At 38.0% G+C, this 23517-nt stretch overlaps 1 protein-coding gene across 1 annotated transcript in view; it reads right to left on the minus strand.

Moving 5' to 3' along the window:
* The window catches only part of LOC113568021 (NACHT, LRR and PYD domains-containing protein 6-like), a 31063-nt gene extending 15806 nt beyond the window's left edge, over positions 1 to 15257 (minus strand). Inside the window, exons 1-2 of the mRNA XM_035526479.1 lie at positions 14984 to 15257; positions 11120 to 12899 (exon numbers count right to left, since the gene is read on the minus strand). Coding sequence (XP_035382372.1) covers positions 11120 to 12899; positions 14984 to 15257 — 2054 coding nt within the window. The remainder of the gene's footprint in view (positions 1 to 11119; positions 12900 to 14983) is intronic.
* Positions 15258 to 23517: the final 8260 nt, after the last annotated feature.

Here is a 23517-nt window from a genome sequence, read left to right on the forward strand (position 1 = left end):
TCATGTTTCACGGCAGTGAAGCCTCTGCTCTATTCAGGAAAACGACCTTGATCAGAGCAGTAGCAGAGACTGAGAAGGAGACTAGCAGCCACGTAGCCCAGGGTTCAGTGGAGGGATGGGAAAAACTAAACACCACACCAAGCATGGAAAAAGGGAGAACAAAGGACGCCACAGGAAGAAATGGCAACCCCGATGCACTGGGGAAAACTCAAACTAAAACTTCCCAAACAAAACCATAAAACGGGGAGGAACTTGAATGGCTAAGGGAAGCCTCGGGAGCGAGACAGACTTGAGAGTGGAACACTAGCGAAGGGAAAAACACCAACACGCTCGCAGAGCACAAAAAAGGTGCAACACAAGGGCTCACAGACTTCAATACCCAAAGTTACCAGCTAGGAGCTTGGCTCAAAACTTTACTAAGACCCAGCACTGTATGACTGGGTCACTGGGCTTATATAAGGTCTATCCCAGCTGTTGGGTGTTAAGCCTGATTAGTGGTGTGGTTGACGCGAGGCCTCCGCCTGGTGCCAACCCTCACACAAAATTCATAATTCCTCTGAAATTAGAAAAATCACTGAAATATAAACAATCAGATCAAGCCAAATTATATCACTTCAAAAACAAAGCAAAATGCAGTATTAACTGTCTATGAAACAGAACACCATAGCAGACAACCTGCTCAAAGTGACTGATATTAAACACAGAACCATGTTGACAAAGTCCAGACTCAGTGAACACAGCCTGGCGGTCCAGACCAGCCAATATAAGACATCAGTGCAACAAAGACACTATAGAGACAGAGCTGCACTTTCTCACTGAATGTGAAACATTAAACCAAATACATCACATATACTTTACAAAATTTGAGATGATCCACCCCAACTTTAAGTATCTATCAAACACTAACAAGTGTTAAGTGCTTTAGCTGGGTGACATATTTACCTGTCATAACATGAGGAACAATTAGTAGCCCACCCAAATACACACACACACACACACACACACACACACACACACACACACACACACACACACACACACACACACACACACACACACACAGATTATATTGCCCAGTTTATATACACCTTTATGTACTTATCTAGTTATTTTTTTCCCATTCTTTTTATTGTTATTTATTTTCACTTCTCCCAATTATTATTTCATACCAAATTCAGTTCTTTTCAAGTTATTTATTATAACAGAATTCCTACGTTCCTCAATTGCAAAGGTTCATTCATGTTATTTTTTGTAATACTGTTAGTACACATGGTCATGCCAGTAAAGCTGAATAGAAAAGAGAGAGAGAGAGAGAGAGAGAGAGAGAGAGAGAGAGAGAGAGAGAGGTAATATCTTAGGGTAAAGAAATTATAATTCTGAAATATCTGTTTTCTCTCTCAAACACACACACACACACACACACAAACATACACAGAAATAGGTTTCTCTGTCTCACTCACGTACAATATTAAAGACTTGACTCATCTTGTCATGTTAGCTGGTGTGAGTGTTCTTCAGTTTGTTAGGAAGGATGAAGTGTTCTTGTTGACAGAGAACCCGTGTAAGTGACACAGGGGTACCCTTTGGTGTAGTGAGTTGATTCTGAGCTGTGTATGAAGTGTTTTCGTGTAGTGAGTTGATTCTGAGGTGTGTATGAAATGTTCTGATAGTTTTAGTGTATTAGCCAACGCACCGTAACACATTTACAGCCAAAGACATTTACAACAACTTACTGTACAGCAGAGCTACATACAGTAGGATCAATGATACAGGGAGTCCTGTCACATATACATGAGGAACAGATGATTATGGCCTTCAGTAGGTCAGAAACAACAGCACACACACACACACACACACACACACACACACACACAAACATATATATATATATATATATATATATATATATATATATATATATATGCACTGGTCTATATACTATTACGCTGTAGGTATCTCATTAGCTAGCACTACTATTAACAACATCCTCCTTATTCTGTATCAAATGGATTCAAATACATATGAAGCAATCAACATTAGCCATGGTGGCTAATCCCTGATTACTGTGTTATTATCCACATAATCTTCCAGAGGGTTTTATTGAAGTGACTAATGCATAAGAATACACCATTTACTCATAAGGCATTTATCTAAACATTTATTTAGCTAAACTAGAGCAAGCTACTATAACTAACTAGAATCATAGTGTCACGGTACGTCCCCTCCTCCCAGATATCTCCCCGTGTGTGTGTTCGTTCGTGTGGCCACACTCTCCCTGTGTTCCACACCTGATCCTTGTTTTGTCATTAGTATGCTTGTATAAAGGTCTGCTGTTTTTCTTTTCAATGTTTGACCATGATACGTCTTTGTTGTGTTGTCTACTGTCTTGTCCGCAGACCTGAACGTCCCTCATTGTCATGGCAACCGAATCACTTCCGGGTTTTCATTTATCTCCATGGTTCCCTATCTCCTCCCCTGAGTCTCCAGCTGTTCTGAGTTTGTCCCTAATTGTAGTCCTATGTAAACCCCGTTCCTACGTCTCTTGGTTGTTGGTCATTGTTTCTGTCATTACATTTGTGGTTCGGTAATATCTGTGTTTAGTTATCTCTGTGTACTTTTCTAAGTTTCTTTCCTGCTATATAATCCCACATTGTAGTCTAGTCTCTTTCCACGTCGCTTTGCTCCCTTTAGGTTTCTTTCCCTTTCCTTGTTTTTTACCCTGTTTGTCTGAGTGTTATGCTTCCTTGTTATCTCCTACGTTCCCCCTTAATATTTAGTTTCCTCATTTATCCAGTACTCACCCTCACTCTGAATTGGCCTCTTATCTTTTTGTTTGTTCCTGGTGTTTGTTATTAAACTAGTTATTTATTTACATTGTAGTGTTTATCATTTTCACTAAGTCTTCCCCTGTTTTGGATTCTACTCATTCTCAAGTCCAAGTTGCTGGTACTTTGCATGTGTGTTCGCCCCCCACCTCTCTCCTGTTATAGACTAACTAAAAAACACAAGACTGGGAAAACACGGAACACGGAACCTGGGAGGAACTGATCGTGACATGTACAAATAAATATATGTGCTTAGCCTCCTAGCATCACACATAGATAGTTATACTAATGCATATGGGGAACTGGATACCAATTCTTTTAAAAGCAAATCAAATTCTCAGAGAATTAATCAACTTTTCGATCTACCTGACACAAAATATCTGATGTGAACACAAATACACACACACACACACACACACACACACACACCATGATAGAGTGACACCAAATCTGACAGAAAAAAATATATCTAGTTAACTTAGGCACTTTCTACAAAAATGATAGCACAATATCGTTAGCAATGAATACAGACAGAAACAAAAATAAATGATCTACCTATTTATGTAGATATAAATCTGGACCGTTACCTGAGCCTTTCTTCTGGTCTCTTGCTAGTGAGAGCAGAGTTAGTGAACTGTTACTTTCCTGTAATGTTCATATGTAGCTAGCTAGATAAAGCTGGAGCTAACAAGCTGATTTCTGAGAGGATTTCAAACCATATACAAAATATGTAGAAAGGTACACAATTATAGAGTGAAACATTTTGAGATGGACAGTGTCAGATGAATCAGTCTGACTAGAATTTCCTGTCGAGATCCAACACCGGTTGCTAGTCACCTGGACTTGGTTTTGGTAACATTGATTAGCTAGCTAGTGTGGTTCCTAGATTTTTCCCACATTCCAGTAATTTTATTAAGTAAACCTTAAATTGAAAATAAACACGTAGACTCAGGAATTAATTGAAGAGAATAGCTGGTCCCGTCTTTATTCTGAGCTCAATGTTAGAAACGAGGCATAGTCTAGAATATGTCTAACAGTCACACACAACACACATTTTTATAGTTTTCAGAAGTGATTATGTAATCGCCCCACCTTCTTTACATGCTGTTGTTTGAAATCTCCACAACTATGTTCAAACATACATTATTCAATATATGCAAATTAAAGTTTGACACCATCATATCCCATTGGAATATTTTCCTTTTTTTAAAACAATGATGATCTCACCTCACACCACAAAACACCTGCAAGATGATGTTGCAGGTTAGTATCACTCTGCCCTTGTGGTAAGATAATGAACCTTGCTTAGCCACAGAGCTCTGAGAGGCTTTCAAGTCTTTTAAAAACAGAGATCTTTTCCAACACTAATGAAGTTATTTCTTATGGGAACAGTTCAGAGAAATCTGCCTTAGACTTGTACAGAAGCCTTGAAACCACTTGCATTAGAGCCTCTGTTCTGCATGTACAGACTCAAAAGGGCCTCTGACCTTAGGATACCCCAACATATTTTATTACTTTATTTATACAATTATCCAGTTCCAATGCCATTATCTCCAAATGTAAGGTGTGTTATTTATTGATTTTGTTAAGACAATGATCTCATTCAAAGCACCTGGTGTTCATCACAATAAAACTTTCTTTTGGTCCAGCTCGTGATGTCCTGGCTTTAGTCCAAGACTTGACACAGAGGCCTTCTGAGGCCTTACACTGAAGCCTGCAGAAGCCTTTTCTCTACATAATCCAGTTTACTTTACACCATCTTCATTCTTCTGCTTACAATATTATTAAGTGCAAACCTTCATTATATTTCTGGGTTTATTATATTATTGGTAAGTTATTACAATACTGGGCTCTACACATATTTGGCCCATTGTGCTCTGGAGCCATGTATGCTGTAAATGTAAATGTATGCAAGTGAGTAAGAGCACTAAAAGAGCGGTCATAGCTACAGCTGTTCACTGTGGTTAGAGCAGCCTGCACAGTCTGTCTCAAAGATGGGAACATTAGAGCATCCAGCAGTTTGTACACTGCTTGAGTGTCTGGAATTATCTAAATCTCAGATGTACACCATAGCTGTCCTATAAAGTTCTTCTGACATATCGGTCTATTGCAAGTCTTTCAGAGTGTTGTTTTTCAGCCTATTTAATGTCAGTGGCTTTTGAAAGATCGCACTGATGAAATCCTTCTGTGACCACAAAAATGTTTTCAAATATAATGAGCAGATATACATTCAAAAATTTGCAAAGATTTTCTAGAAGGCCAACAGTTGTGGGTATCTTTATGCTTGATGACCACTTAATGATTGCTGGAAAATTGGAAATAACAGAATCTCTGTCCTCAACAGACATGATAGTGCACATACCAAATTCATTTAATTCTGCTACTATATATTATGTGAGCTCTGGAGAACAACAGTGGATCATTTCATTCTGTGATCCAATGGAACAGGAAGTAATTTCTGAGGGCATGCCATGCTTCCCCAGAAAAGGGTCAAATTTAGTAATTTCATAGACTCGAGAAAATTCCCTCTGTTTACTCTTTGTTACTGCTGCACTGCTGTGTGATGTGTCCTGTCTCTCTGTTACTGCTGCTCTGCTGTATGCTGTTTCTCTGTTACTGCTGCTCTGCTGTATCCTGTCTCTCTGTTACTGATGCTCTGCTGTGTGCTGTGTCCTGTCTCTCTGTTACTGCTGCTCTGCTGTGTGCTGTGTCCAGTCTCTCTGTTACTGCTGCTCTGCTGTGTGCTGTGTCTCATCTCTCTGTTACTGCTGCTCTGCTGTGTGCTGTGTTCTGTCTGGTATAGGACACTCTCAGCTTCAGTACATGAAATAAAGAGCTCTGATTATAGGGGACTCAGGTTCAGTACATGAAATAAAGAGCTTGGATTATAGGTGACTCTCAGCTTCAGTACTTGAACTAACGAGCTCTGGTTATAAGAGACTCTCAGCTTCAGTACATGAACTAAAGAGCTCTGGTTATAGGAGACTCTCAGCTTCAGTACTTGAAGTAAAGAGCTCTACACATAATTGTAACCATACTTTAGACCTAATCTTATCTCATATTTGTAAGCATACTTTAAACCTAATTTTATCTCATAATTGTAACCATACATTAGACCTAATTTTATATCATAATTGTAACCATACTTTAGATCTAATCTTCTCAATATTGTAGCAGTCATCCTTCAAAGTGAGACCATATCTGACAACTTCCTTATATGAAGTGTGTTTGAAGAGCACTATTCATCAACCTCCCAACTGTCAAAGTACACTAATTACTTATTAATTTGCTATAATTTATTTAAATGTAATATATATATATATATATATATATATATATATATATATATATATATATATATATATATATATATATATATATATATATATATATATTGGCTATAATATATAATATTGGCTATTATAGCTGCATTTATTGATAGTTTACCTGATTTAACAAACATTGTATAACTGAGCATAAATGTATAACTGAGCACACTGAGAATTAATTCTACATCATTTTCAATAAAAATAATTAGCAAAAGGAGACTGGCACCTTGGTACTACAACTGTACATATAGTTTGAACAAAAAGAGACTAGCACCTTGATATAATGACCATATACATAGTTTAAGCAATCTGTGCAAAGCTTGGAGTGTAAATGGTGGAATACTAAATTAGAAGTATTTAAGCTTGATTGGAAAAGTAGCCTCACTGAATATGAGCGTGTCCTCATTGAGGCAAAAATCACTATATTTATCATCTGTAATAGAAAGAAAAGAAAACAAGATTCTTATTTAATACTACAAACTAACAAGAAGCATAATGAAATCAAACTCCTTGTTCTGCAGAAATGTAGCAGTAATACATTTTGGAAATATTTTAATGACAAGATTGTAAATATTAAGAAAAATATTAATTGTGCTTCCTCATGGGCAGTTGCATGGGCAGATGTAATGGTCTTCTTATTGGATACTCTGAAAAGTTAATAAATAAACTAATTCATAAAGAATGTTACAGCCAGAGTCCATAAATGAGCTGCAGTGCCCAGTGGACTGCACTGGGTGCAGGGGAAGGGGAGAAGGTTAGAACAGGACAGAGAACCAACCATCACTGGACACACACACCGAACACCAACCATCCCTGGACTTACCCACACACAGAGCACCAACCATCCCTGGACATAAATACATAGAGAGCATCAACCATCACAGAACAGACATACACACAGAGCACCAACCATTACTGGACATACATACACTCAAAGAGGACAATTTAGAATATACAAATTAACCTAACTTCCATATTTATGTACTGTGAGAGGAAACCAGAGACCCTGGAGGAAACCTACACAGACACAGGATGAACATGGAAACTTCACCCAGATAGGCACTTAAACCCAACACCCTAGTGTTCACAGAAACATGGAAACTCCACTCAAATAGGGACTCAGACCCAAGTGCTTAGAGGCAAATGGACTAACCACCAAGCCACCATACTGCCTAACTAACAACAACCACAACAACAACATAACAATATAACATTAATAATGATGATGAAAACAACAACAACAACAATAATAATAATAATTATTATTATTATTATTTATTTTTTTTATTATTATAATTTTTTTACTACTAGTTATGGAAAATCTGATCATGCAGTAAAATGTAACTCTTTGTGGCCACAGTGTGGTCAGTGCGGTGCCTTATTTAAACTCTGTTAATGTTGCATTACAAGGTAGTTTTGTAATTTCTTTAAAGAAGAGGACAATTACATTTGATAAATTGTGCACCATAATGTTTCCATTCGAGAATGAATTAACAGAAAGCTTACCTGAGAATCTCCAGTTTACAGTGTGGACTCTTCAATCCAGCACAGAGATGGTTCACTCCTGAATCCTGCAGGTCATTATTATTCATCTCCAGCTTTATCAGTGTGGAGCTTTTTAATTGTAGAATTGATGTGAGAGATTTGCAGGACTCTTCAGTGAGACCACAGCCAGATAGTCTGCAAAGCAATACATACAGTTCAAAACACAGTTCAATCAGAGGATCTACAGACAACACAAAATGAGTTTGATAATGAAAAGATATTACTAATTTTTTTTTTTTGTGTGTGTGTGTGTGTGTGTGTGTGTGTGTGTGTGTGCGCGCAAAATATGAGACACAGGTCATGAACGAAGTCCATGTGATGCTGTTTCCTATTTTTGAAATTACTTCACATGAACAACACTGTTTAGGTATTCCAATCTTTACTGTATTGTCCTATTGTTTATTCATTTTCTGCAACTGCATACAATTCTGATATCAACAATGCCTACAAGTCACAGGACACCATTCAAAATGTGCCAGTGCAGACAACCAACCAAAGCTAAGTATCCTACTAGCTATCTGCTATTTGTATTTCACCATGACTTCAGTCATTTGTTGCATGTGTTGAGTGCAGCATGTTTAGCTACTCTTCCTCCATCATTACTGATAAGCTTACTTGTGACAAGTGCAGATTAATCATTAATGATAAATGTATCTGTGAGAAGTGTAGATTAATCATTAGTGATAAATGTATCTGTGAGAAGTGTAGATTAATCCTTAGCAATAAATGTTACTGTGAGAAGTGTTTAATTTAATGGAGAAGACTTATCTTTTAGAACAGTGCATTCAGCCAATGGAAAGGCCTAGAGAGCAGACAGTAGGATCTAGTCTAGAGTGCAGACTGTAGCATCTAGTCTAGAGTGCAGACTGTAGGATCTAGAGAGCACACTATAGTATCTAGCCTAGAGTGCAGACTGTAGTATCTAGTCTAGAGAGCAGACTATAAGATCTAGTCTAGAATGCAGACTGTAGGATCTAGAAAGCACACTATAGTATCTAGTCTAGAGAGCACACTGTAGTATCTGGTGTAGAGTGCAGACTGTAGGACCTAGTCTAGCAGCTTTGGATGCTGCAGGCATAGACAGTGAGCCCCCAGCTCTGGTATTAGAGCCCTTGCAGAGGAGCGAATGAGTGATGTCTCAACAGCATAGTTGTAGGGCTGAGCACCGTTCATTTCAGGTCCACATGTCCAACATGGTTGACCTACTCAGTGAAACATGGGCTAATCAGCCTGTTAAGGGGTCTCTGGATATAGGGACCTCTCAGCTTCAGAATGTGAACTAAAGAGCCCTGGTTATAAGAGACTCTCAGCTTCAGTATGTGAACTAAAGAGCTCTACACATAATTGTAATCATACTTTAGACCTAATTTTATCTCAGAATTATAACCATACATTAGACCTAATCTTATCTCATAATTGTAACCATTCTGTAGACCTAATCTTATCTCATAATTGTAACCATTCTTTAGACCTAATCTTATCTGATAATTGTACCCATACATTGGATCTAATCTTATCTCATAATTGTAACCATACTTTAGATCTAATCTTCTCAATATTGTAGCAGTCATCCTTCAAAGTGAGACCATATCTGACAACTTCTTTATATGAAGGGTGTGTGAACCATGCTGTTCATCAGCCTCCCAACTATCACAGTAAACTAATTAGAGATTTGCTATTACAGCTGCATTTATTGATAATTTACCAAATTTCACAAACACTGATTTACCTGTAGATCCTGAAATACTTAAATGTATAACTGAGCACACTGAGAATTAATTCTGCATCATTTTAAATAAAAATATTTATCAAAACAAGACTGGCACCTTGGTACTACAACCGTACATATAGTTTGAACAAAAAGTGACACCTTGATATAATGACCATATACATAGTTTAAGCAATCCGTGCAAAGCTTGGAGTGTAAATGGTGGAATACTAAATTAGAAGTATTTAAGATTGATTGGAAAAGTAGTCTCATTGAATATGAGCGTGTCCTCATTGAGGCAAAAATCACTATATTTATCATCTCTAATAGAAGGAAAAGCAAACTGAAATCGAACTCCTTATTCTGCAGAAATGTAGCAGTGATACATTTATTAAATATTTTAATGACAAAATTGTAAATATTAAGAAAAACATGAATTGTGCTTCTTCAGACTGCCAGTCTACAAATATATTTTGGCAGCTACATGGGCAGGTTTAATGGTCTTCTTATTACAGTTAAATTTGAAACAGACTTTAGAATTCTCTGATTAACATATAAAGCACTAAATGGTCTGGTTCTCAGTATCTGAGTGAACTTGTTTTATGCTATATCCCACCTAATATGTCTACACAGCAATTTACCAGGTAGTACAACAGTGGAACATTACTACTGAACAGTGTTCTCAGCTGGTGGACCCCTACAGTTCCAGTTGGGGTCTTTCCATTGAGCTTACACTACACATCTGTAATTCACAAACAGGTCCCTTAACTTCACAATACCCCTCACCAGCCTAAACACACACTAATTCATGTTTATTTATAACAGGTCTCATTCAGGGGAGACAAACCAACGAATGGTTCTTAACTTGATCTTTCAAATATGAATTTTCCATTTTTTATAACCCTAAAATCTTAAATGTGAAGGAAATTCCATACAAATCTGTTAAAATAGACTATTCTAGACTAAACATCTCTTTTAGATAATAATGGGAACTGCACACACCCCCATTTCCATTCCTGTCATGACATTTACCTGGCACTTTTATCCTTAGCAGCTTACAATTATGATTGATTACAACTTGACTAATAAGGGTCTTGGTCAGGGGCCCCAACATTGGCAAAGGTGGGGCTTGAACTGGCAACCTTCTGAATACCAGTCAAGTACCTTAATCACTCAGCTCCCACTGCCGTTCACTATTGTTAACCTGTTAGACTATCAGTTTCAACATATATATTCTCTGTCTCTGTTTACACACACACACACACACACACAAACAAACAAAGAAAAAATGTATATATATTCTCTGTCTCTGTACAGAGCTCCTTGCTGAACACTCCTGTGTCTTGACTCCATGTGTCTTCTCTGAGTGTTTGTCAGAGAAACCAGTGGGACATTTGAATGACAGAATGACAGTCATGTGTTGCATTCCAACTGGTAAGAAGAAGTTGCAGTAATTTTGGAATGCATTGGTCTGCTCTTAAGATAAAAGCTTGTATGTTCTTTAATGTTGTTGCTCTCAGAAATGCCATTGCCCAATCAATGTTCACCATTGAAAATATACTTACATTACAACCTTTTACCACTGGAAATGAAAACTATTGTTCAGTTTGCTCTGACTGAGAAATGCATTCACATAATTTGATTAGTTAAAGAAGGAGCTTCAGTAATAAAAACCTTTAAAAATGAAAATTATTAATCCAAAAGATACTTACAGAGCTCGTCTTGTGTTTTTCACTACTGGAAGTAGTCCCTTCAGTCCTTTATCTGATGGCCTGAATTTCTTCAGCTCAAATTTCTCTTGAATCTCTTCTGACCTCACCAACACAAACACCAGAGCTGAGCACTGTGCAGATGAGAGTGTCTGTGTTGCGAGGTCTCCTGAGTGCAGGAAGTTCTGGATTTCACTTGTCAGGGAGTTATCGTTCAGTTCACTCAAGCAGTGGAATAGATTAAAAGTCTTTTCAAATGATTTTGATCTATTGATTATTTTCTTGATGTAGTTCACAATCTCCTCTAAACTCTCTGCTCTGATCTCCAGTTCTGGGTGTAAACTACTCAGGAGCGTCTGATTGGACTCCAGTGAGAGGCCAAGGAGGAAACGGAGGAAAATGTCCAGGTGTCCATTTTTGCTCCTCATGGCCTTATCCACCTCTGTCTTGAGCAGATCACACAGTGTGTGTTTTAAACATTTCATTTTCTCCAGTGGGGTTTTAAGGAGTGGGTTGCCTTCATCTCTCAATGTTAGGTACACAAATACAGCAGCAAGGAACTCCTGGAAGCTTAAATGCACAAAGCTGTAGATCTTCCTCCCCAGTTTAAAGATTTGTGTACAAATTCCAGAGTACATTAAAGCTTCTTGGAAATCAATGCCACATTCTTTCAGATCATTTTCATAGAACAGAAGTTGTCCTTTTTGCAGCAGATGAAAAGCGAACTTTCCAAGCTTCACGATATCCAGCACCTTTGCTCTTCTTGTCTCGGACGAACCTGCATTGTCAGTGCTTTGCCTTATGCTGTAATTCTCAGTCATTTGCTCTGTGAAAAACAGCAGAAAATGTAGATACATTTCTGTCAGAGTTGTGGGAGCATTTTTCATGTCCGCACCATTCTTCAGGATTTCCTGAAACACGGTGGCTGAAATCCTGCATAAGACGGGTATGTGACACAAGATATAAAGGCTTCTTGCAGTCTTTATGTGTGAGAGAATTGTGGTGGCTTGATCTTGATCTCTGATTCTCTTCCTGAAGTACTCCTCCTTCTGTGGGTCATTGAATCCACGGATTTCTGTAACAGGGTTAAAGTATTGGTAATTTATTTTATTGACTGCTGAAGGTCGTGAAGTGATCCACAGGTGAGCAGAAGGAAGCAATTCTCCATTTATGAGGTTTGTTATTAATCTATCAAGAGAAGTCTTCTTTGTTACAATAGACACCTTCTTTTGATAATGATCTAGAGGAATTTTACTTTCATCCAGTCCATCCAGTATAAAAAGCAGCCGATGTTTTTCATTTAATATCTCCTTTTCGTATCCAGAGAGTTCATTATGGAAGTAACAAAGTAGTTCTGAGAGGTTATACTTTTTATCCTTGATCAAGTTCAGCTCTCGAAATGGGAGGTACATGATGAAATCTATGTCCTGGTTGCACTTCTCTTCAGCCCAGTCAAGAATGAACTTGTATACAGAGACTGTTTTTCCCACTCCAGCTATTCCCAATGTCAGGACTTTAGTACCATGCTTGTTTTCAGTAGACTGCACTTTGAAGAGGTCACTGAGTGTGACTGCTGTTTCTGTTTTGGAGCAGAATTCCTCCACCTGTCTCACTTCATGCTTTGTGTTCACGCCTCCTGTGCATCCTTTGATCATGTAAACTTCAGTGTAAGTGTCTTTTATAGGCACACGATCACATTCTAGTGGAGCCTCCTCATACAACCTCTCACATTTTTCCTTATATTTTATTTTCATTCTTCTACTGATATCACTTTTCCTTCCACCTGTTAAAAAGTGAGAAGAAAAAGGTTATGTGATTCATATAACCTGTGGATAAGGAAAGTGTCTGTTTTAATGTAATTTCAAAATGTTTACTTTATATCATGTTCTCTCTGAAGTTTGTTTACCACTTTTAGAGCAGAATAACTATCAGTAGTACTACCAAATAAGGAGATATCAAAAAGACCCCATATGAGAGTCAAAGTTTTGAGCATTGTTATGAGATGGAACAGTCTGTAATGGCTTGATGAGTCCTTAACTGAAACAAGCTGGATATTAGTTCTTAGTTTCTGCAACTTAGCTTTGGCTTCTGTCTTTGGCCAGTGCTACCTCCATTAGTTCATAATTACAGTATGTGTGCAGGGCTTTACTTGTGCACTAACTGTGTTAGGTAAGATGGGTAATCTCGGGTGATACGATGTGATGTGTCTTCCAGTGTTCAGTGTGTTAATGATGAGATACTGAAACACTAATTAAAAATGTAAAAAAAAAAAATTATGCCTTCAAAAAATATTTTAAATAGCTACATCTAGGAAACTGCAATTCTTTTAGATTGTGTAATTATATTAACAGCTGTAACAACATTCAGGCTGTGCGATAATAAATGTATTTATTTATTAACTAATGGAGAAGGCACAGTATGTGTATTCATCTTGTATCATTGAGGAAAGCTCTACGTATGAGAATGTCAAAACATCTATTTTGAATGCATACAAATTGGTACTGAAAGTTATAGTCTGCTTTAGAGGATTCTGGAAGCTTGATAAACAGTAAGTATATAGTGTTTTATTTTAATTTGTCTACTGATATCACTTTTTTCTCCAGCTGTTAAAAAGTGGGAAGAAAAAAACATGTGCATGATTCATATAATCTGATTCAGCTCCTCTGGCTGGTGAATTCACCCTCAACTCATAAAACTGACTTAGGCAGTAAGTTGTATGGTGGTTGTAATGGAAACTATATACTTAATCCACCACTTTAACTGTTTGTGCTGAAAGTCGGGATGTTACAGACGGTTCCTCTTCTGTCTCTGACCCTGACCTTGCCCACTATCTGACCCACCCAGGTTCTTGACGCTGCTGCTGGGAAGATTGGTGCAGCAGAGCAAAACAGCTCCTGGATGGGAGTTGTTCCTTTTTCTCTCCTGCTTTGGATGAACAGTATAAAGGTGGGTGGAGAGAGGGGGGGTGTCGCCCTCTCCCTTACAGACACTTGTGTGTGTAACTGAGACGCCCTCAGGCTGAGTCTTTCAATAAACTTTTTTTAAATTTTTTACACTTGCCTTCGTGTCAGTTCATAGCACAGCAATCACTGCAATCATTGTTTCTCTAACCAGTCCAAGAAGATTTCCACCACAGTGTTCTAAATGCACAAACTCTTACTGGAATTCTCCGGTGGCAGTGACCAGTTCTGTTGCTGCCCCTCAAGTGGTGAACCACAGCCGTTGTGTTGACGTAGTCTGTTTTTATTGCAAAACATAAAAAACTGGACATGAAGTGTCTGAGTGTCCCATTCTTAAGATGAAAGGGAAATTAGCTGGTGTTTGCTCACAGTGTTTGTGGCTCAACAGTCATTTTAGTGAGTTGTCTACTGTTAAGTCCTCTGAGGATGTACTGGACTGTGTTAATGGATTTGAGTTGTTTTAGTGCATAAGTGACATCATTAAAACAGGAAGATCACTGGCTCACAGCTTCCAACATGAAGATTTCAACAGAACCTGCTGCATTACACAAAGCCACACAAGGAACTGTATACTGCCATTTATATTACTCCCGTTTCAAATGCAATAATGTATTTATTATATTTCAGCCCATCTTCCCCCTTATTTCAAATATGTATTTTGGGATGTTTATCTGTGAATTAAAATGTAAACTATCACTGGAACCTCTGTAGATCCTTTACAATGGGCAGCAGCTGTTATGGAATGTTAGCTATCTGGCATCCTGCACTGAAATTAACTAAGGATTATTTTCCACTACATACTGCATGTTACACACATTTCAACTGAGTTCCTTAACAAAACAAACTCAAATGCCATGAACATATAAAATCCTGAAATAGTGAGTTTAAATAGTGAACATGATTTCACCTGCTTTATTCTCACTGTGCTTGGTCCTCAAGGGTGCAGCTAGGTGGTTGAGGTTCATCTTCTTCAGGATGGCCAGTGTGATCTCCACAGCTCCATTTGGGCCATATTTCTGCACCATCTTGTCCACAGTGTCAAGTCTGTCTGTATTCTCCAGATGAGACTTTGGGATGCGTTTGTCATCTTCTACACTGTTGATCAGATGCCACTGGAACTTTTTCAGGTCCTCTATCTTCAGCTCCTCTAGAATGTCCAGCAGCAGTTTTGAAATGGACATCCTGCATCGTGAAAAAGGACAACAGACTCCAGATTACTGAAAGTTCACAAACATGTTCAAAGTTTTATGTTCACAGTTCAGGGATAGCTTTTACCTGGTCAGACCTCATAATTAGTTTAACTGCATGAGATAGAGAGTGTAACTGTATAAGAGGAATTTTTTCCATTTCTCCTCTGTCACACAATACAATGCAAAGACACACACACGCACACACACACACACACACACACACACACACACACACACACACACACACACACAGAGGACAGATCTTTGTTCCCACAAACAGGTACAGTACACACATTCAGACACACATCTCTGTTATCACATTAGAACTATAACCAATAACTTATGCCCCAGTGGTTCATAGGCTGTAACCAGCATTTTAAAAAGAATAATATCAGATAACAGCACAGCACAGCAGCCACTGTGACCACGGGCACATGAACTTTGATACTTATTTGTCGAGGCTACCTACTGTCCTATGTGTGTGCATAACCATATAGAGGTGGTGAAACCCTTTATTAAAGGAAGAATATCTCTGAGCTTTCTGTTTGCCAAGCCCATTGTATCTTGTGAATCTTACTGAGCACTAAGGTTTTATGATTCTCAGGACAGGGTAACGGTCAAAGTATACCCATCTACATAGCATTCAGACAAGAGTAAATCTCAGACTACAATCATCTACATAGCATTCAGAACAGAGTAAGGCTCAGACTACAGTCATCTACATAGCAATCAGAATAGAATAAAGCTCAGACTACAATCATCTACATAGCAATAATGTGATTGCACGTTTTCCAGTTTAGATCTGTTCTGCACCATAGGAAAAATGTATTAGAGCTCAGAAAAGACAAATATTTTAAACCTTGATGTACTCCACAGGTCCCCACACTATCTTGGATACATGGTGCCACTCTCACAGCACTTCTGAGATATCTCATAATAAAGCTCTGCAAAAGCTCCATTAGATCCCATAATGCCACTTTCCATTTAATCTCAACACGATAAAACCAGCTACATAGATTCTATACAGAGTAAAATGTGTACTGGAAAAAAACTGTAACTTTAATAAATTAAGGTCTGTAAGCATGTCCTTGGCCTTGTAAAACTCCCCATATTTGATGTAACTTTCAGTACTGCAGTTTAATGATCTTTATGATAGATGATTTGTAAATGACATTCCTCTTCATATAAAACATTCACTCCACAATATGCTGAAAGCCTGTATTGATGGCATGTTAAAATCCAAACTTCACTCATTATATCTGATTCATCTTTCAGGGCTACATTTTATGATCATCATGCCAAGATAAAGTCCAAACAAAGTCCAAATCCTGAACAAGAGACCATATATGAATCTTACATTAAGCTAAAATTAATATAAGAAACACGGTATCTGGAAAGAAATTATATAAATATTACATTAAAATATTACATAAAGTTTACAATTATTTATATATATATATGAGTGAGGCTGGGAGAGAGAGTAGCTGGGGTGTGAGGGTCAGCCATGACTTTTCTCACTCTCTTCTGTACAATTGATGAGTCTATGTCTGTAAGGCTGGGGAGCTGATGAGCTTGTCTGCACTTTCACAATACATGGTAGCTTATGCTTGGCATGCATAGTTGCAGAGCTGAACCAGGTTGAGATGGTTGATGTAATAACTAATTCTACTGTTGATGTGTAGAACAGAACTAGCCACTTCTGCAGAGATTTAAATTCCTCCAGCTTTCACAAGCAGGGCTCTGGAATAAAGGGAACTTCTGCAGCTCTGGATGATTTGCTTTGTAATTTCTTAATAGAATCCTTTTGAGGAAGAGTATTGTAATGTGAATTGTTGTTCCTGTATTGGATAGTGTTTGAAACACGTTTTATTGATATCAGCCATTTTATCATTCATTATAGTAGTAAAACTAAACAGTGTAAAACCAGATCCAGAGACTTCAAGATGAACATTGATCCCTGCACTGCAGGAAGTGGTGGATACTGGGACCAGGCATCTCTAAATGTCACTCTTCAAGATCATAAACCATCATAAAAGCAGTGGTGTGGCTAATTAAAGCTTAAGCTGTTTTCTCACATTATTCAATGTAATGTACTGTATTGTAATGCTAGTAATATGAAAACTTAATATGAAGGAAAACAATAAATGTTTGCCAGTTATTAATATTCAGCTTCAACAGCAAATTGTATGAATGCCCGCATCTTAATCTATCTGTACATATCAAATTTTCATCTTAAAGAATAGGGCTCCAATGACTTAATCTACTATAAATACATCACCACATATCCCATCAAATTCTCACCTTAAAGAATGGAGCTCCAATGTCTTTTAAATCTACTATAAGTACATCACCACATATCCCATCACATTCTCACCTTAAATGTTTTAATCCACTGGCTCCCAGCTGCACATTTTCTTCCATTGTTCTACTGATGAATTCTTTGAGTAGTTATCAGCTGATGTTTAACTGAACAATATGATTTAGAAGGAAATAAACAAACATATCTTTACAATTTTACAGAGCTGCACTGGAAACTCCTCATACACTGAACATAATGACTATGTCAAAAATGAGTGGGACACAGAGGCAACGGCCTAAGATCAAAGGTCACTTCTGTACTGTATCTCTCATATACATTACACTCCCCCAGGTCAAAGGTCACTCCAGTACAGTAGCTCTCCAAGAAATACAGCTGACAACCAATGGGGAGAAACTGTGACCAGGAGAGATCAAAGAGCAAGTATAAAGATTGGCCACCTTCCTAGCAACCCTGTTTTAATATTTTCTGTCACAATTCCAGCTGGAACGAGGCAAAAGACAGAATGCAAATGCAGGAGGTGGTTTACTAAACAAGGGAAATACGAACACGAAGGGCAAAACAAACAGAGGCAAAGGGGTAACACTGAAGATAAAATAAAACATGACCAGAGTAAACAGAAAAAGAAATGGCGACAAATCCTATGTCTGTTGTCACACATGACAGCTTTTGTATTAAATATAACTTGTGTTTATTTAAAAGTTTAACATGTGAGTAAGTTTTTATAAAATATAAGGTCAAAATTTCTATTTACTGTTTGTCTTTAATTATATACAAAGGACCTGGTGTTCTGTTTATGTTTCACTATTGCAAATCTATTCAAATGTGATTAGCTACTGTGACAGTGCTGTGCAAGTCTTTTATAAAGGTACACAAAATGAATATTGACTTGTTTTCTCCTCTGTTTAATTTGTAGAGTAGTAGGAGTGTTTTCTTTTCTGATACATGGAGGGAACCCCTTTTCCCAAGTTATCATTTATCAGCTGTCATGGGATGCTCCCCCCCCCCCCCCACCCCAAGTGATGTGGTACTGTTCACTCTTGTTTGTAGCCACACCCCCGTGATGGCACACACATGCACAGGGTTTAACTTTGAATGTTTGTCATTGTTGAGTGTTGGTCATTGTTTGTTAGCGTCTGAGTATAATGTTAGTATCCATGTGTGTCTAGCCTGTGTTAATGTTACAGTCTTTATTGTCAGCGTTGTGTGTTGATTTTCACTGTTAATGTTATGTGTGAGTGCCACCATTGTCTTTTACGTTCCATGTCATTAAATGTTTCACCAAGTCGAGGGAGTCTGTGCGTCTTGTTCCGCGCCATGTGGCACTCGGGCAATCGTTACATCAGCAATTTCATGTAGCATATTATTGCTAATATTATGCAGTTTAATGTCTTTAGTTGTATGTCTTTCATGAATATAGATTGGTGTATTAAAATTGTAATTATGTGCTGATAGTAAAACATGGTTTTATTAGAAGGTTTCTTACTTATAAATACAGTTTTCACAATTGTAATGTGTGTGACCCTACTGGCTCTGCTCTGTAGGGGACTCATGTTTCTGGAACTCTGGCAGTTGATGGAAAGTAATTGATTACATCATTTTAATATAGTAATCTTTTGCATTAGGTTACAGATACATTTTAAAGTAAGATATAAAACCATGTTTTAAATCTATGCAAATTATACATTATACATTTGGTATAATATTTTAAGAAAACAGAGTTTTCTAGTCACCAGATTTTAGTGGAACAGAGCAATATGACACTTTTAGGATACACTTTTAATAGGCCTGGAGGCTCTGTAAAAAAATATATTTTGGTGTCTTTTCCAAGCTGTAGGGTTTGGCACTGTGGTTTTCATTCTTGTCAGACCTTCTCATCATGGTCTCTCAGACAGGCAGAAAACAACATGGCTGTGCAACTGCTGATTTTATTGGGCTATGTAGTTATTAAACACCCAAGAACATAATGAAAATAACCAAACATAAATTCAGAATGGAACTGCTTTATCCACCGCAAGATGTTGAGTCAGTATGTGGTAGGGTTGGTGGTGGAAAGAAAATTGAGTCATTCCCACCATCTGGTGGAAGTGAGAGGTCATTGCAAGCGGTAAATTTCTCAAAGAGTATTTTTTAATACTGTAGAATGTTTGTTTATTTATGTTTAAGGAAGACATTAAATCAACAAATCTCACATTATTGATTATTTAGAGTTTTCTGAACAGTTGGTTATGGGCACAACATGTCCAGCGGGAAAGATAAAAAGTTCCTGCAGCAGGAAATTCTTCTTTTGCTCAGACACACTACATTCCCCCTCATCACTGTAAACCTGCTGTTCAGACACACTGCATTCCTCCTCATCACTGTAAACTTGCTGCCCAGACATTGCATTCCAGATCATTGCTGTAAACCTGCTGCTCACACTGCATTCACCCTCATCACTGCAAACCTGCTGCCCAGACACACTGCATTCCCCATTGTCAAAAATGTGTATGTAGTAAATATGCATGTAATGAAGTCAACCAAATCCAGTATAAGTGGGCCACCTAGTGGTCTCCTTGCTCTATGATAATGGATTCAAGACATCCACTAATTGTCTATCCCATCATGATTTGAACCAAGTGCATTATGAAAGTGAAAGTTTTTGGGAAAGCAAAGCGGAGGACAGGCTCCATGACTACATGTCCAACATGTACCATTAGAATGGGCTTCACTGGTACAAGAGCACCTACTGAGAGAAACGTTCAGTTGACTCTTATTTCAGTCCATCAAATCTGAACTTGTTTTATCATCATTTGACCCCAATCCTCTTCTGTAAAGGTTGACATTCTATCATTTGACCCACAAGCTTGACAATAACTTCACAGTCTCAAAACAGCATTTTTTTCTACATGGGCACAATTAATGATTCCATAAGTCAAGTCAAGTTTATTTGTCATTTGCATAAACATACAGGACTTTCTTGCACTGAAGTGTTTGTGGTGAGGCTCAGGTGGCTCCTCTGCAGCAGTATTGACATTTATACATGTAACTAATGACGAGATGAAAATATACTAAATATAAAGAGAATATACAGAACATACAACAGCAGAGTAGACAAAATAAACAGTGTGACTTCAGGAGGGTCCTAAGGAGGAGCCTCCTGCTATTTGAATACAGTAGCCAAGGGTAATCTGTAGATAAACTACACACTGTATATTAATAGTGACTATGTTGAAATGTTCAAGTAGTAGTGTGCTAAAATATATTAATAATAGCTGTGATAAATTGCCACAGTGAACTGATACTGGGAAGGACTAACTGTTTCACATCCTGCATTCTCCATCATCACTGTAAACCTGCTGTTTAGACACACTGCATTCACCCAAATCACTGTAAACCTGCTGCCCAGACACACTGCATTCCATCTCATCACTGCTAGTTTGTTAAACAACAAACAATACCCTACAATAAGTACTAATTGAGTCAGTCAATATGGGAGCAGTGTCAGTTGTCCTTTAAATATTCTGCAAACAGATGGGTCTTCAGTCTGCATTTGAAGGCTGCAAGGGACTCTGCTGTCCAGACAGCAAGTGGGAGTTCATTCCACCATCTTGGAGCCAGGACAGAAATGCTTGTCGTCTCGATGTTTGTCATCCATGAGACCTGAAGAAAGGTATTTCAAGCCGTACTTGAGGTTCGAAGTACTCGATGTACATATCGGGCTTTGACCGCAGACCTCATGTATGAAGGGACTGGTCCATTTTTGGCTTTGTAGGCAAGCATCAAGGTTTTAAATCTGATGCATGCAGCTACAGGGAGCCAATGAAGGGAGTGCAGCAGTGGAGTAATGTGTGAACTTTGGAAGATTGAAGACTAGTTGTGCTGCTTCAGGTGCAACCTGCTTAACCTTCATCCTTTAAGAGGCCTGGAAGACAAGCATCAAGACTCCTTGTTGTAGCCCTGCAGGTGGTGAAGTTCCTCTGGTTGTCTGAACACTAGAGTCTCTCATTGTCTTCATATGCCAACTGAAAATGCACTTACCTTTACATTAGTTTTGTACTTATTAAAATGTTTTAACTGCATTTATGAAATATGCTATTGTGTTACGAACAACAAAGTCACTCTGGATGAGTGTCTGCTAAACGCCTTAACTCTTAATGTAAATATGTATGTTACTATTTCAGAATTAATTATTGGTGAACAATTCAGGAATTCACAAGATTTGCACCTTTAGTTAATATATTATCTCTATCTCTTTCCTTTTCCTCTTATATTTCTCATTCTTCATGTTTATCTGTGTGTGCAGGAATTGTATGTACATCTCAGTCAGAGTTTTGGGGATTTTGTATCAGTTTGTTTTAATATTTCCTGGAGTCTATGCAGACTGTATTGGTCATCTTTAAACAGGTTCAGCTCCCGGAATGGAAGCACAAACATGAAATCTACAACCTGATTGTCTTTTCCCTCGGCCCAGTCCAGAATGAACTTCTGCACTGAGACAGCTTTCCCAATGCCTGCAATGCCTTTAGTCAGAACAGTTCTGAGCTTTAGCACTTCTGGACCTTTATCTTCTTTTGGTTCTGTGTGTCTGACACCTTCAGCCATCAAAGCTCTGATCTTCTCTTCTCCCATGTCTCCTTCAAGACTTTGTACAGGTTTAAAGATGTCTGAGCAGTAGATTAGAGTGTCTTGTACCTGCTGTTTCCTCTGTGTTTTCTCCATCTGTAAAACCTCATGTTCTTCATTCACTCCATCACTCTCTCCCTCTATGATGTAGAGTTGTGTGTAAACCCTGTTCAGGAGGATTTTATTCTCTTGTGATTTGATTACCTCAAATAAACTCTCATACTTGTTCTTCATGCTGGCTTTGTATGTGTCTAAGACTCTATGTAGGACATCATCTACTGGTGTGTGATAGTCCTGCTGTATGGACTCTTCCATGTCTTTGTTTGGATGTAGAATAGGATGGGTTCTGAATCTCTTTCTGCACTGGTGACAGGAAAAGTCTCCTGATGGAGCAGACTGGTCCCAGTAGCTGCTGATACACTGTCTGCAGAACCTGTGTCCACAGGCGATGGAGACTGGGTCTGTCAGAATCTGCTCACACACTCCACACCTGGACTCCTGGAGGAGATCATCCCTCCCCCTGCTAACAGAGATAAAGGCGAAAGGGAGGATGAGAGGAAGAGAAGAGATTCAACAATAATGAGAAAATACAGGCATACATGGAAAAGTAACAGACAGGAAGATGAGGTAATAAAATGATATTGTAACCAGAAAAATGTGGATAGTCTAAAATATACTGGGTTCATGTAGGTGTCAGTAAGGTCTCAGAGGGTCTCTGTGTCAGGCCTCTGAAAAAAGTGGTTATGTAACTGTCCTTGAAGAAAGTGTATAAAGATCATGCCCTCCTGGGACTGTTAGGCATATTCTTGACTATGTCTCATTTGTGTGTTATATTGAACAGCAAAATAAACACGGGACCTGCTATTCTCTTCAATTAATTATTGAGTCTGCATCTTTATTTTCTATTTAAAGTGTAAATAATATTACTGGAATTTGGGAAATATTAAGGAACCACAAAGAGATGGAAAAATACACACAAATCATAACACTGTGTAGCGTAGTCAGACTGAGAGTATATATACACCAACAGTCAGTAACCTCATGCAGTAATGATGTTAATAATGACTATACCCAAACTTCAAAAATGAGAAAATGAGTATTAGGAAAATTAGAATATATGTTCTTATATTTATGGATGGATCAAGTAATGTGTATGATTTAGTATTAGAATATGATGAGTAAATACATTCATTTTTATTTCTCTTAGGAAAGTAGTCCAGGGACAGACAGCCCAGAGAAGACAGTCTGCTTTACACTATCAAGTCACAAACACATTTCAAAATAAACACGTTCTGCTCTGACCCAGACAAAATAAAGACACCAGAGACA

This window comes from Electrophorus electricus, chromosome 1, assembly GCF_041902795.1.
Source record: "Electrophorus electricus isolate QZ-2024a chromosome 1, ASM4190279v1, whole genome shotgun sequence".
NCBI classification, from domain to species: Eukaryota; Metazoa; Chordata; class Actinopteri; order Gymnotiformes; family Gymnotidae; genus Electrophorus; species Electrophorus electricus.